At 36.9% G+C, this 12,946-nt stretch overlaps 1 protein-coding gene and 1 long non-coding RNA gene across 2 annotated transcripts in view; both read left to right on the top strand.

Annotated features, from left to right (window-relative positions):
• LOC107729417 (paired box protein Pax-6-like) overlaps positions 1 to 1,594 on the top strand; it is a 6,273-nt gene extending 4,679 nt beyond the window's left edge. The window contains exons 5-6 of the mRNA XM_016539905.1: positions 707 to 851; positions 1,047 to 1,594. Of these exons, the coding sequence (XP_016395391.1) occupies positions 707 to 851; positions 1,047 to 1,147 (246 nt within the window). The 3' untranslated portion in view covers positions 1,148 to 1,594. The remainder of the gene's footprint in view (positions 1 to 706; positions 852 to 1,046) is intronic.
• A 3,640-nt stretch (positions 1,595 to 5,234) lies between these two features.
• Positions 5,235 to 6,100, top strand: LOC107729543 (uncharacterized). Its single transcript, XR_001638590.1, has 2 exons — positions 5,235 to 5,457; positions 5,653 to 6,100. It is a non-coding gene; the product is annotated as an uncharacterized LOC107729543 (long non-coding RNA).
• Positions 6,101 to 12,946: the final 6,846 nt, after the last annotated feature.

The following is a 12,946-nucleotide window of genomic DNA, read 5'->3' as shown; positions in this document are numbered from 1 at the left end:
TCACAAAGGGGCGGTACCAAGGATGATGCATCCCAAGCAACCAAACACTTCCCCCTTTTATATGCACAACACAGGCACTAATTGGCTCATGAAACCTACCCAACTGACCAATCATGATAAAGTACAAACACTGAGGTTCACCTGTTTGGGTAACGCCAGCCAATCATACTGGGTCTATACCTCACTCTGCTACACATGCAAAACAAAGTGCTTTCTACAAATAATGCAGACAAAAAATTCTAGTAACACGGCGCACCTATTCCGCAACTGAAAGGTAAAACCATGAGTCCGCCTGACATTCAAAATAATTTTAAATAGCATAAAAGCGCCCTCTAGTGTTTCTGATGGAATTACACGCAGCCTGCTGTAGTCTCTAAAAATAATCACTCGCACGTATACAGCAGGTTTACAGTTCAACAGGTCCGATATAGTCCATAAATCCGCTCCCTTTAGTCAAACAAATATATCTTCTTTATATTTAATGACCTCATGCACTCTTTTAAATTATGTCATAGCAACACACCCAGTGTGCTGCTCTGATAGGACTGTGGCACATTGAGCTAAAACATCATAAAACCCCCAGAGTAAACTTATGAGGGGTGTTTCTCGCATAATGAGCTGTCAAATGATTTTATTACTGAATCTGTTGATACTCTAAATTAAATTAGATTAATCTTTTATCTTTATTTGCTCTTCTCTCCTCTAGTCTTTGCCCTCCCAGTCCACTCCAACTTACTCCTGCATGTTGCCTCCTTCTCCTTCTGCCCTCCCCCCTCTTTCCCGTAAATTTGACTCCTCATCTTACACCTCTCCCCACCTCCCGCCCCCACCCACGGCCAGCGCAAACACAGGTGAGTGCCGTTTTGTAACATACTCCACCCTCACAATGCAAATGAATACTCTAATCCACAGGCCAAAACACTGCATGAGCAAAAAGTGTGTGAATGTGGTTTAGCCCCTTTGTGGTTTCCTTCTGTGTTACAAATAAGTCATCAGAGGTGGCCACGAGTGAAGAATGCACTGGTAAGGCCTTGTGTTTCTTTCAGGATTCTTTCCCGGTGTTTCCGCAGCAGGGCAGACTGCAGTTCAAGGCGGCGAGCAGGAGCTGGGACAAGGTCTGGGTCAGTACTGGACGCGACTGCAGTAAAAACACACCTTATCATTATCAGACAAAACCAGCAGAGCTTCAATCAGCAACTTTGAGCAAATTATTTAACAAAACGTGTGTCAGGAAACCCTACTTATTTAGATTATGTACACATCAGGGAAGCAGTCTATGTAAGCCATAATCCTGTGAAAAAAATGTGGACCTCACAAACCTGCACAGATGGAAGAGAAAAGGGACTCCAGCCTTTTTGATCTGCACAGTTATATAGGCCTACTCAGCACCATGCCAGACAATAGCACAAACTAGTCTGGTTAACATTCTCAGCTATTGGAGTTAAAACAGTGCACATCTAAAAAATTAGCTGAGGCCAACACCTTGCCTCATGTTGATGCAACGAAAAATGTTGTTTAATTGATGTGCCACTTACAATCAATGTGATAAACTGCATGTGACCAACAATGAGGATGTTTTAAAACTGCTTCTGTAGTTGCCGTTCAAAAGTTTGGGTTTGGTAAGATATTTTAATGTTTCTTATGCTTACCAAGGGTGCATTTATTGATTAAAAATACAGTAAATGCTGAAATATTTTTACAATTTAAAATAACTTATTAAAAAGTATATTAGTAAGATTTATTCCTGTGATGGCAAAGCTGAATTTTCGGCATCATTACTCCAGTCTTCAGTGTCACATGATCCTTCAGAAATCATTCTTATATGCTGATTTACTGCTCAATAAACATTTCTTATTATCAATATAAAGAACACTTTTGCTGCTTAATATTTTTGTTATAACCCTAACTGTGATAAATTTTTTTCCCCAGGATTCTTTGATAAACAGAAAGTTCAAAAGAACAGCATTTATTTGAAATAAAAATCTTTTGTAATGTTACGTCTATACTGTTACTTTTGATCAATTTAATGTGTCCTTGCTGAATAAAAGTATTATTATTATTTAAATCTTACTAACCCCAAACTTTCGAACGGTAATGTAGATTGATGGTGGTATTGAAAATGATAGATTTTGAGAAGTCTGTTATGAGCCTATCATAATATTGCACTGACGTGGAGAAACCAATCACAATCAAGCTAATACACAAGCTAAGCAGTGACAATCAATATAAGTGCACAAAGTATCAAAACTGAATATGAATTGCTGTAGCCAGTGACAATCAAAATACATTATTGCAAAAGGCTGCAAAGACAATCAAACATACTGACCATGTGTAATATACTGAAGTTAAGTTAATGATTTATTACTGTACATTGTTAAATGGACACTACTGTGATTTGATTATTGCTTTATTTCATCACTCTGTAACATTCATAGGTTTTTTCCTGTCAGATCCCATGAACGCACTGTAGATTTGTATGTTTGAATGTGTGTGAATATGAAAGAGAGAGAGTGATAACGTTACTGTATTTATCATTAGAATTGTGAACATTTTAGTGTAAACCCTTTTGTGGAATTACTAAACATTGAAATAAAAATATTACATTGAAAAGAACAACAGCCTGTGTTTTTGTTAGTATTCATCATGCAAAGTATTTGTATTAATTCTTGGTGCATATCCCAGAACACTCTTCTATGAATTTTTTTTTTTAATTTCCCCTCATCTTTATCTTTTTCTCTAGAGTAACAGTGAATTGGTTCACTAGCGGCCGTTTGGGTTGTGTTTACTTATTACTGTCACTGAACAGTAGCATTTCCTGCCTGTGTGCTGGTGGATTTCCTGTTTTTGTTACTTACATCACCACACCCATTGAAAATAATGTTCTGACAAAGTTATTCTCACAGGGACTCAGACAGTACAGGAGTTATGAATAACTTTGATGTCATAAGATATTTTCTCACATACCAGAACACATGTAAAGAAAATATAGCCACATGGTTATAAACTTGTATATAATAACCAAGGAGAGATTAAAATGAAACTTGGTTTAACAAAATTTGCTGTCTGTCCTTGGCACTTCTTATGGCACTCACAATGCCATTCAGGAAACACTTAGAGGTCTGACTCTGCCCATATCTGAGATTTATCCTCCAAATTTCCGGTGCACTACTCTTGATGAGTTTAATTAAGGCCGATGTTAAGGAGCTGTGGAGACCGGGAGGGCAAAGCACGCAAATTTCTTCGTTTGAGCAGAGGTCACTATAATAGTCACGTCTCTTCTATTCCCATAAGGCCTCGAGTCCCCAATCAGAGCATGTTTATCTAGTCTGTGTGAACATGGGGTCTCCTCCCTCAAACTCATCGCTCCATCTCTACCCCTCCCTCTATCTGTTCATCTCTTGACCTCTGCACACAGTCTTGGCCTGTGGTTCTCAAGTGGATAAACACATCCTCGGTTTCTCATGCAAACCTCCCTGGAACAGCTGAATGTGACAGATACAAATTCTGATTCATTTTACTATTGTTTAGATATTAAAAGGACATTTCTGTTTGAGTACAAGTTAAGCTCAGATGACAGCATTTGTGGCATAATGTTGATTACCACAAAAAAAAAAAAAAAATATTACTGTTTAAAGCACTTACAAAGAAGGTGAAAGTCAATCTGTAAATGTAAAAATACTTACTGTTTCAAAAGTATAGCATCAAGACATAAACAATAAGTTAAAACAATTTTATAGTGTGAAAAAGAGCTTGCTAACCATTTCTGTGCAAAATTATATCCAATTTTACAACATTGTCACCATGAAATGTAATGCTGTAAACCCTAAAACTAAAATTACTGTAAAAAATTATGATTTAAACAACATACAGCTCAAATTTTAACAGAAAAGTTAAGATAAATAAAATTACATTTATAACATTATATAATAAATATAAAAATAGATATAAAATGACAAGCTTCACATTTCTGCTTTTAAATCCCATTTACTTCCATTGTAAGCGCCTCACCCTAATGTTGATTTTTTTTTAAAAGAAAACAAAGGTCAAAATGACTTTTGTGTTAATCAGCATTATGCCATGCATGAATGCTGCTGATTCAGCTTAACTTGTATTGAATCCGGAATATTTCTCCAGCAACTCACCTCATTTGACAGATCCTTTTCTAATCCAAAATGATTAAAATATTGTGCATATGGCAGGTTGGCCTGATAAACAAAAGTAAAGGTAGTCAGGTACAATTCTAGCACACAGGTTAGGTCACTGGGGTTCTTTTACTATATAGCAATATAGCATAGAAAATACACAATAAGAACAATTCAGATACATTTAATTTTCCTTAATGAACACAACATCTTTTTTTTCAGAGAGGGGTAGCCATTTTGAACTCTGCACCACATTTAGAGTCCACCAAACTCTCTCTCTGTGTGTGTGTGTGTGTGTGTGTGTGTGTGCGTGAGTCTCTGAGAGTTCTTTGCTGGTTTCCTGTCACAGAGGAAGTGCCTCACCCAGCTGTGTTGCTCCCTATTGGCTCACGATCAGGAGAACAGTGATTTCGGGCTGATAGGGTGGCCGAGCGAGGGATAGATAGAGGGAGTGCGGAGCGAAGAGAGGGACAAGCAGTCAGGACAGGTCAGAGGGTAGGCAGGAAGAAGAGAGTGCACAGCTAAATAAAGACAGTCAAGATGAAGAGAGCAAGAGATGGAGGGTGCAGACGTGAGAGCATATCATCTCTGCTAAAGAGGAAATAACTCTGAGGTAAGACATCAGAGCAGATGAAGCTTCAGAGAAGAAAAAGGTTAAAGTATGCAAAACAAAGTCCTTTCTACAATATTAAATAATGCAGACAAAAAAATTCTAGTACACGCACCTATTACGCAACTGAAAGGTAAAACCATGAGTCCACCTGACATTCAAAATAATTTAAAATAGCTTAAAAGCGCCCTCTAGTGTTTCTGATGGAATATACACAGCCTGCTGTAGTTTCTAAAAATAAACTCGCACGTATACAGCAGGTTTACAGTTCAGCAGGTCGGATTTAGTCCATAAATCCCCTCCCTTTAGTTAAACAAATATATCTTCATCATATTTAATGACCTCATGCACTCTTTTCAATTACATCATAGCAACACACCTAGTGTGCTGGTCTGATAGGACTGTGGCACATTGATGTAAAACAACATAATAAACCCCCCCAGAGTAAACTTACATGGGGTGTTTTTTTGTCCACTGATTTTACTACTGAAACTGTTGATACTCTAATTGAAATTAGATTAATCTTTTATCTTTATTTGCTCTTTTCTCCTCTCCTTTAGTCTTTGCCCTCCCAGTCCACTCCAACTTACTCCTGCATGTTGCCTCCTTCTCCTTCTGCCCTCCCCCCTCTTTCCCGTAAATTTGACTCCTCATCTTACACCTCTCCCCACCTCCCGCCCCCACCCACGGCCAGCGCAAACACAGGTGAGTGCCGTTTTGTAACATACTCCACCCTCACAATGCAAATGAATACTCTAATCCACAGGCCAAAACACTGCATGAGCAAAAAGTGTGTGAATGTGGTTTAGCCCCTTTGTGGTTTCCTTCTGTGTTACAAATAAGTCATCAGAGGTGGCCACGAGTGAAGAATGCACTGGTAAGGCCTTGTGTTTCTTTCAGGATTCTTTCCCGGTGTTTCCGCAGCAGGGCCGACTGCAGTTCAAGGCGGCGAGCAGGAGCTGGGACAAGGTCTGGGTCAGTACTGGACGCGACTGCAGTAAAAACACACCTTATCATTATCAGACAAAACCAGCAGAGCTTCAATCAGCAACTTTGAGCAAATTATTAAACAAAAAATGTGTCAGGAAACCCTACTTGTTTAGATTATGTACACATCAGTGAAGAAGTCTATGTAAGCCATAATCCTGTGAAAAAAACAACAACTCACAAACCTGCACAGACAGATAAGAAAATGGACTCCAGCATTTTTGATCTGCACAGTTATAGTGCAGTTCCTAGTCAGCACCATGCCAGACAATAGCACAAACTAGTCTGGTTAACGTTCTCAGCTATTGGAGAATAGTAAAAAATTAGCTGCATGAGGCCAACACCTTGCCTCATGTTGATGCAACGAAAAATGTTGTTTAATTGATGTGCCACTTACAATCAATGTGATAAACTGCATGTGACCAACAATGAGGATGTTTTAAAACTGCTTCTGTAGTTGCCGTTCAAAAGTTTGGGTTTGGTAAGATATTTTAATGTTTCTTATGCTTACCAAGGGTGCATTTATTGATTAAAAATACAGTAAATGCTGAAATATTTTTACAATTTAAAATAACTTATTAAAAAGTATATTAGTAAGATTTATTCCTGTGATGGCAAAGCTGAATTTTCAGCATCATTACTCCAGTCTTCAGTGTCACATGATCCTTCAGAAATCATTCTTATATGCTGATTTACTGCTCAATAAACATTTCTTATTATCAATATAAAGAACACTTTTGCTGCTTAATATTTTTGTTATAACCCTAACTGTGATAAATTTTTTTCCCCAGGATTCTTTGATAAACAGAAAGTTCAAAAGAACAGCATTTATTTGAAATAAAAATCTTTTGTAATGTTACGTCTATACTGTTACTTTTGATCAATTTAATGTGTCCTTGCTGAATAAAAGTATTATTATTATTTAAATCTTACTAACCCCAAACTTTCGAACGGTAATGTAGATTGATGGTGGTATTGAAAATGATAGATTTTGAGAAGTCTGTTATGAGCCTATCATAATATTGCACTGACGTGGAGAAACCAATCACAATCAAGCTAATACACAAGCTAAGCAGTGACAATCAATATAAGTGCACAAAGTATCAAAACTGAATATGAATTGCTGTAGCCAGTGACAATCAAAATACATTATTGCAAAAGGCTGCAAAGACAATCAAACATACTGACCATGTGTAATATACTGAAGTTAAGTTAATGATTTATTACTGTACATTGTTAAATGGACACTACTGTGATTTGATTATTGCTTTATTTCATCACTCTGTAACATTCATAGGTTTTTTCCTGTCAGATCCCATGAACGCACTGTAGATTTGTATGTTTGAATGTGTGTGAATATGAAAGAGAGAGAGTGATAACGTTACTGTATTTATCATTAGAATTGTGAACATTTTAGTGTAAACCCTTTTGTGGAATTACTAAACATTGAAATAAAAATATTACATTGAAAAGAACAACAGCCTGTGTTTTTGTTAGTATTCATCATGCAAAGTATTTGTATTAATTCTTGGTGCATATCCCAGAACACTCTTCTATGAATTTTTTTTTAAAATTTCCCCTCATCTTTATCTTTTTCTCTAGAGTAACAGTGAATTGGTTCACTAGCGGCCGTTTGGGTTGTGTTTACTTATTACTGTCACTGAACAGTAGCATTTCCTGCCTGTGTGCTGGTGGATTTCCTGTTTTTGTTACTTACATCACCACACCCATTGAAAATAATGTTCTGACAAAGTTATTCTCACAGGGACTCAGACAGTACAGGAGTTATGAATAACTTTGATGTCATAAGATATTTTCATCTCACATACCAGAATTACAAATATAGAAAATATTGCTACATGGTTATATATTTGTATATAATAACCAAAGATAGATTGAAATGAAGCTTGGTTGAACAGAATTCTCTGTTGGTCCTTGGCACTTCTTATGGCACTCACAATGCCATTCAGGAAACACTTAGAGGTCTGACTCTGCCCATATCTGAGATTTATCCTCCAAATTTCCGGTGCACTACTCTTGATGAGTTTAATTAAGGCCGATGTTAAGGAGCTGTGGAGACCGGGAGGGCAAAGCACGCAAATTTCTTCGTTTGAGCAGAGGTCACTATAATAGTCACGTCTCTTCTATTCCCATAAGGCCTCGAGTCCCCAATCAGAGCATGTTTATCTAGTCTGTGTGAACATGGGGTCTCCTCCCTCAAACTCATCGCTCCATCTCTACCCCTCCCTCTATCTGTTCATCTCTTGACCTCTGCACACAGTCTTGGCCTGTGGTTCTCAAGTGGATAAACACATCCTCGGTTTCTCATGCAAACCTCCCTGGAACAGCTGAATGTGACAGATACAAATTCTGATTCATTTTACTATTGTTTAGATATTAAAAGGACATTTCTGTTTGAGTACAAGTTAAGCTCAGATGACAGCATTTGTGGCATAATGTTGATTACCACAAAAAAAAAAAAAAAATATTACTGTTTAAAGCACTTACAAAGAAGGTGAAAGTCAATCTGTAAATGTAAAAATACTTACTGTTTCAAAAGTATAGCATCAAGACATAAACAATAAGTTAAAACAATTTTATAGTGTGAAAAAGAGCTTGCTAACCATTTCTGTGCAAAATTATATCCAATTTTACAACATTGTCACCATGAAATGTAATGCTGTAAACCCTAAAACTAAAATTACTGTAAAAAATTATGATTTAAACAACATACAGCTCAAATTTTAACAGAAAAGTTAAGATAAATAAAATTACATTTATAACATTATATAATAAATATAAAAATAGATATAAAATGACAAGCTTCACATTTCTGCTTTTAAATCCCATTTACTTCCATTGTAAGCGCCTCACCCTAATGTTGATTTTTTTTTAAAAGAAAACAAAGGTCAAAATGACTTTTGTGTTAATCAGCATTATGCCATGCATGAATGCTGCTGATTCAGCTTAACTTGTATTGAATCCGGAATATTTCTCCAGCAACTCACCTCATTTGACAGATCCTTTTCTAATCCAAAATGATTAAAATATTGTGCATATGGCAGGTTGGCCTGATAAACAAAAGTAAAGGTAGTCAGGTACAATTCTAGCACACAGGTTAGGTCACTGGGGTTCTTTTACTATATAGCAATATAGCATAGAAAATACACAATAAGAACAATTCAGATACATTTAATTTTCCTTAATGAACACAACATCTTTTTTTTCAGAGAGGGGTAGCCATTTTGAACTCTGCACCACATTTAGAGTCCACCAAACTCTCTCTGTGTGTGTGTGTGTGTGTGTGTGTGTGTGTGTGTGCGTGAGTCTCTGAGAGTTCTTTGCTGGTTTCCTGTCACAGAGGAAGTGCCTCACCCAGCTGTGTTGCTCCCTATTGGCTCACGATCAGGAGAACAGTGATTTCGGGCTGATAGGGTGGCCGAGCGAGGGATAGATAGAGGGAGTGCGGAGCGAAGAGAGGGACAAGCAGTCAGGACAGGTCAGAGGGTAGGCAGGAAGAAGAGAGTGCACAGCTAAATAAAGACAGTCAAGATGAAGAGAGCAAGAGATGGAGGGTGCAGACGTGAGAGCATATCATCTCTGCTAAAGAGGAAATAACTCTGAGGTAAGACATCAGAGCAGATGAAGCTTCAGAGAAGAAAAAGATAGTTGCACGGACAGATATGAATTTATAAGTATAATGAAAAAGTTTGAGAGTTTGTCAATTTGGATAATGAAGAATGTTGCTGCTGAGAGGCTTTTGTGGTAACTACAGATTTTATTTTCATTTCTGTACTGATATTTTCTGTAATTTCTTAATGATGAACAACATTGTGACCTTTTAAAATGGTGTAGACTTTCAACGGTACTTAACCCAGAATATTTGCAAACTGATATGTTCCTTAATCTCTCATTACTTTCTCATAAATCTGAATGTCCTCTTGCTCTTTTTTGGTCTTGTCAGCTTGAATTGTTCTCAGCATACTTTTTTTTTTGCTAATGACTGACCTTTTCTATCAGTGCTCATCCAAACTTTCTCAGCAATTGATTTCATAACATGTTACCGTGTCTCTGTTTCTCTGTCTGACCGTCCATCTCTGTCTCTCCCAATCCTTGTACCAGTGTCTGATTTACAGATGACGCTGGACGGGGTTTGGGGGGGGCTGAGGGAGGACAAATGCTCCCCAACTTTCCTGTCATCAATACAAACAGTAAAGTACCAGTCACCAAATAACTCTCTCTTCTCTGTGGCTGAGAAAAATGTTGGTTTTTGTCTGAAAATAAACCCTATTTGGTGAAACACATAACTGAGTGCTTTTATTTTACTTTTTCTTTTACTAATATTGGTTTGTTTTTTGCATTTATTTTACTTTAGAGTGCATTCAATTCGTCAAATTAGAAATTTGTCTTTAACACCAGCATACAAGACAGAGAGAAGTGAACAGTAAATAAACCATATAGACAAAAGTAAACACTACAAATAGGCATATGTATATGTTACAAAATAGCAAAGTAGCATCAAAATTAGGAGTAAAATAGCTCTACTTAAAATTGTCGTGCTGAGGACAATTATAGCCAATGGAAGGAACACATGATTTATTTTATGAAAGTTTCTTACTGTACCATTTGAACATACTGCAAGATTGAACCCTGTCCACTGGGAAAATGGCTTCGTCCTATGCTACTCCTCAGTGACATGCGCAGTGCGTACAACTAAACTCGGTCATTCCGTAGGACGGACTAATTGACGCGGTAGAAACCGGTAGGGAAGGTGAAGCTTTGTCGGTATCGACAGTGGAGTATCAATAACATCGATATGAATCACAGCTTCAGATCTGATTTGATTCGCCGTGAGATCTGACCTACATCTGAACTCTCCAATAACATCAGACACAAGTGACTCTTAACTCGTCTGAAGTTTGACACAGTTCGCGGCTGAGTCGCGCGTACTGTATCTGTTTTGATGCAGTTTTCAATAATAGTGACTTTGTCGATGCGTTTGGTTGCGTTCAGTTTTAACACGTCGCGACTCAGCTGATTCCTTCGGACGTCGAGGTGACATTATTTACCAGGTATGAACTTTTGTAAGACAGGTATTTTCTGGTGATGTTTGATTTCATCCAAGACAGTCTGTTGTTATCATGACAGTCATGTATGACTGTGAATATTAACTTGAATTCAGGTGTAAATGGTGGCATGATACAGTCAGAAAAAGAGTATCACGAATTGTTCATATAGGCCTATGTCAAGAGTGTGGCAGAATTAATGTAAACAATCTTATAAACAAGTTTTTCCCTTTTTGTATCTTAGTAATTCGTTTCAATCAGTCATTCATTTATGCGTTCAGTGCTACCAACTTGATATTTCACTGACACAAACAACCCACATCTCTAACCACATATGTAATGAACTTTGTAGGTGTCTATTTTGTCTGTTAATAACTTTACTATGGACTACTAACCAACCTAGTAGCCTATAGTAAAGTTACCTACAGGCAAACTAGACATCTACAGAGTTAGTTACTGATCTAGGGTTTAAGTTTTTACATGTAGAAAGCCACTGAAATAGAGCCTTGGTGTACAACTGAAAACATACAACAAGGGTTGAGTCCCTACATGTGCTCAGTGTGTAAAAACAAAAGCAGGGAGCCACAGTCACCTGATGACACTGGGAGACTTCGAAATCTTTGACTTTCTATGCTTGTTTCACTTGACAGGTAAGATAAAAGGACATTGTTTTTCACTTGTCATTAACATATAAAATGTTATTCCAGCCTGGTCAGGAATGTGTCACTCTGACAGTTTTGCAATGAGGTAAATTCCTCTTCTGATCTGGAGTACGTATGAATGTATTGTGAGTGATAAACGTGCCACTACAGCAGAAGCTGGGTGATGATGCTTTCTCGCTTCTGCTGTGAAATCCACACTTGCATGTCTTAGCTGGAAGCTGATTAGAATTTTGTTTGTGTTTAAATATTTTTAGCCTTTTATGGTATTATGTAAACATGTACTAATAGTCTTTAGACCGCCTCTTATTTTACATTTTAGTACAATTATGGGTATATTTAATAATTCAAGTAATCACATAATATAGTATTTCATTATTCCACACATAAAGTCCAAAGTAGCATAGTAGTTTAATATATTAAGTAAAGCTCATTTTCTACCATAATATGTGTGCCATAAAAACTGGCAGGGTCTAGTCTCATACAAGTAGGGTAAGGAGGGAAAGATGAACAGGTCAAGTAACAAACACATGAAAACATGTCAAGTGTTTTGAGTTGTGAAACTGCCTTGTTCTGCTAAAGATAAAAACCATTGCATACCCACAGTGGAATTTACACGTGCTGATGAGTCGTAATAACCTGTAAAGTAGAGGAGTGAGTTATAAGCAAAATGCTCACAGTGAATGAGAAGAATTATTGGAATGATAAAATGCTTTACAAGAATTGTCATTGGTGTTCTGATGACAGTTGTCTGATATTAGGCTTATATACCACACACACACACACACAAAAATACACTGATATGTATGAAGTACTAATATATATTACCATGAAGACACAAAGTCTTGTTTTCTTATAAATTAAACAAAATCAAGAACAAATATCTGCCAGTGGGCTATGAAAACTTGTTTTCCCTTTCAATTAAGTAGATTTTTCTGAGCCCATTGGCAGATATTTGTACTTTTTAAATCGTAAACTCACTTCATTTTGGTCAGTTTCTTGGTCATTTTCCTTTCCCAGTATATCTTGATTTAAGAATCTTTGAAGTGTTGCTAATACAGCTCATTTATGCTCCATAGACATTTACATTTAGAGAACATATTAAATAAAATATTGATAAATTCCAAGTTTAATCCAGTAATCAGGCATCATATCTGCCAAATGGGGTGCTTTTGTCCATGACATGTATATTTTGCGTTATTATGCAATCAAACAGAAAACTGTTATTACTTGTCTTCAGTGATCATTTTTTTAACGTTAATGCATTTCCACCAAAAGTTATCGAAAACCCTACTTAGAGGGCAGTATATATAGATAAATGTAGTTGTCATGTTTGAAATGTTTGTGAAAGGCTATAAATGACGTAGATCAATATAATGCCTGAGGTAAACAGACTGGAACTTCCAGCTCTCGTTCTGTGTCTTTATGTTTGAGTGAGAAATAGCTCATAAGTATGTGTCTGTAGTTGTACTTTCACTTCCT

The sequence above is a fragment of the Sinocyclocheilus rhinocerous genome, unplaced genomic scaffold, assembly GCF_001515625.1.
Source record: "Sinocyclocheilus rhinocerous isolate Xijiao unplaced genomic scaffold, SAMN03320098_v1.1 scaffold697, whole genome shotgun sequence".
In the NCBI taxonomy this organism is placed as follows: Eukaryota; Metazoa; Chordata; class Actinopteri; order Cypriniformes; family Cyprinidae; genus Sinocyclocheilus; species Sinocyclocheilus rhinocerous.
The sequence above is the reverse complement of the archived record's forward strand: the minus strand, read 5'-3'. Positions and strand labels throughout refer to the sequence as shown.